This window comes from Rhincodon typus, chromosome 48 (genome assembly GCF_021869965.1).
Source record: "Rhincodon typus isolate 14 chromosome 48, sRhiTyp1.1, whole genome shotgun sequence".
Classification (NCBI taxonomy): Eukaryota; Metazoa; Chordata; class Chondrichthyes; order Orectolobiformes; family Rhincodontidae; genus Rhincodon; species Rhincodon typus.
In genome coordinates this window covers 4,550,076-4,551,861 of record NC_063379.1, presented here as the reverse complement: position 1 = coordinate 4,551,861, position 1,786 = coordinate 4,550,076, and the positions used below count along the sequence as shown (strand labels likewise).

The following is a 1,786-nucleotide window of genomic DNA, read 5'->3' as shown; positions in this document are numbered from 1 at the left end:
ACATACAGGCACACAGATACACATGCATACTCAGATACACACACAGACACAAATACAGACACACAGATACACAGACAAACACGCACACACAGATGCACATACAGACACATGCAGAGACACACAGATACACATACAGAAGCATACAGACACACACACAGAATCAGACACCCAGAGACACCCAGAGATACACACAGACATGCATAGGTCCACACAGACCAACACACAGACATACACACATACAGACATACAGACACACACAGATGCACACACAGGCACACACACGCACAGACACACATACAGATATACATCAGCACACACACATAGATACACACACAGATACAGGCACATACAGACACACACGCAGATACAGGCACACAGATACACACACACACACAGACACTTGTGCACACCTCTGCAGACCTTTATATAAGCACAGACCCACAAGTGCACACTGAGACACAAACACTCAGCCAATTGCAAACAGGATGACCGAATTCAAAGCGAACTCCTGTTGTGCTGACTTCCCGTTCACTCACGGGGAAAAGCAGGAGAAAGATAAGCGGTTGAAATCATTGCAGGCTGGAGGAAATGCTGCTGATAGCAAGGCAGTTAGAAAGGCAGCGGGAAAAATAGGGAAGAGGTGAATTTACACAGCATTACCCTTCTCTCAAAGTAAATCAGTGCCAAAATTAGGCACTCCCTCCATAAACAGGATCCCTGACACAGAGAGAGACAAAGAGAGATCCTGTTTAAACAGGGTCCCTGACAGAGAGAGAGAGAGAGACTACCTCTTTAAACAGGGTCCCTGACAGAGAGAGAGAGAGAGAGAGAGAGAGACTCCCTCTTTAAACAGGGTCCCTGACAGAGAGAGAGAGAGAGAGAGACTCCCTCTTTAAACAGGGTCCCTGACAGAGAGAGAGAGACTCCCTCTTTAAACAGGGTCCCTGACGCAGACAGAGAGAGATCCTGTTTAAACAGGGTCCCTGCCAGAGAGAGAGAGAGGGAGAGAGAGACTCCCTGCTTAAACAGGCTCCCTGCTGCGTGTTTGAAAAGGGGTCATTTACCTGTAGAGAAGGGCTGGTCTGCTGAATAAACTCGGGCCAGGAAGGCGATAATTTGCTGCGGTGAATTCTGGGTGGGATTGGGTGAATGATGTGAAGATTCTCACCATGTGCTGGGGGAGTGGGGAGAGATGTTAGGGTGAGGTTTTGATGAGTCCTTTCTGTACCAGGCAGCGGTAGAGTTCCTGCAGGTATGTGTAGATACATTTCCAGTCTGGAGACTCTGTGCACAACAGGTCATCTACCTCCAACAGCTGGGCACAGTCCACCAGGGTCCTGTCAAGGGGGTCAGTCATTGGCAGGAATTCAATAAGGACCCCTCAATGTCTCTGTCTCTGCTGCTCTCTCTGTCCCTCTCCCCATCACTCCCAGGTTCTCTCTCTCTCTCTCTCTGTCCCTCTCCCCATCACTCCCAGGTTCTCTCCCCCTGTCTCTCTCTCTCTCACTCTCACCATCATTCCCAGGTTCTCTCCCCCCGTCTGTCTCTCTCTGTCCCTCTCCCCATCACTCCCAGGTTCTCTCCCCCTGTCTCTCTCTCTCTCACTCTCACCATCATTCCCAGGTTCTCTCCCCCCGTCTGTCTCTCTCTGTCCCTCTCCCCATCACTCCCAGGTTCTCTCCCCCTGTCTCTCTCTCTCTCACTCTCACCATCATTCCCAGGTTCTCTCCCCCCGTCTGTCTCTCTCTGTCCCTCTCCCCATCACTCCCAGGTTCTCTCCCCCTGT

General features: G+C 50.7%; 1 protein-coding gene across 1 annotated transcript in view; it reads right to left on the bottom strand.

The window, feature by feature from the left end:
* Nucleotides 1-1,013: 1,013 nt before the first annotated feature.
* LOC125488013 (smoothelin-like protein 1) overlaps nt 1,014-1,786 on the bottom strand; it is a 3,825-nt gene continuing 3,052 nt past the window's right edge. The window contains exon 4 of the mRNA XM_048620756.1: nt 1,014-1,337. Within this exon, the coding sequence (XP_048476713.1) occupies nt 1,196-1,337 (142 nt within the window). The 3' untranslated portion in view covers nt 1,014-1,195. The remainder of the gene's footprint in view (nt 1,338-1,786) is intronic.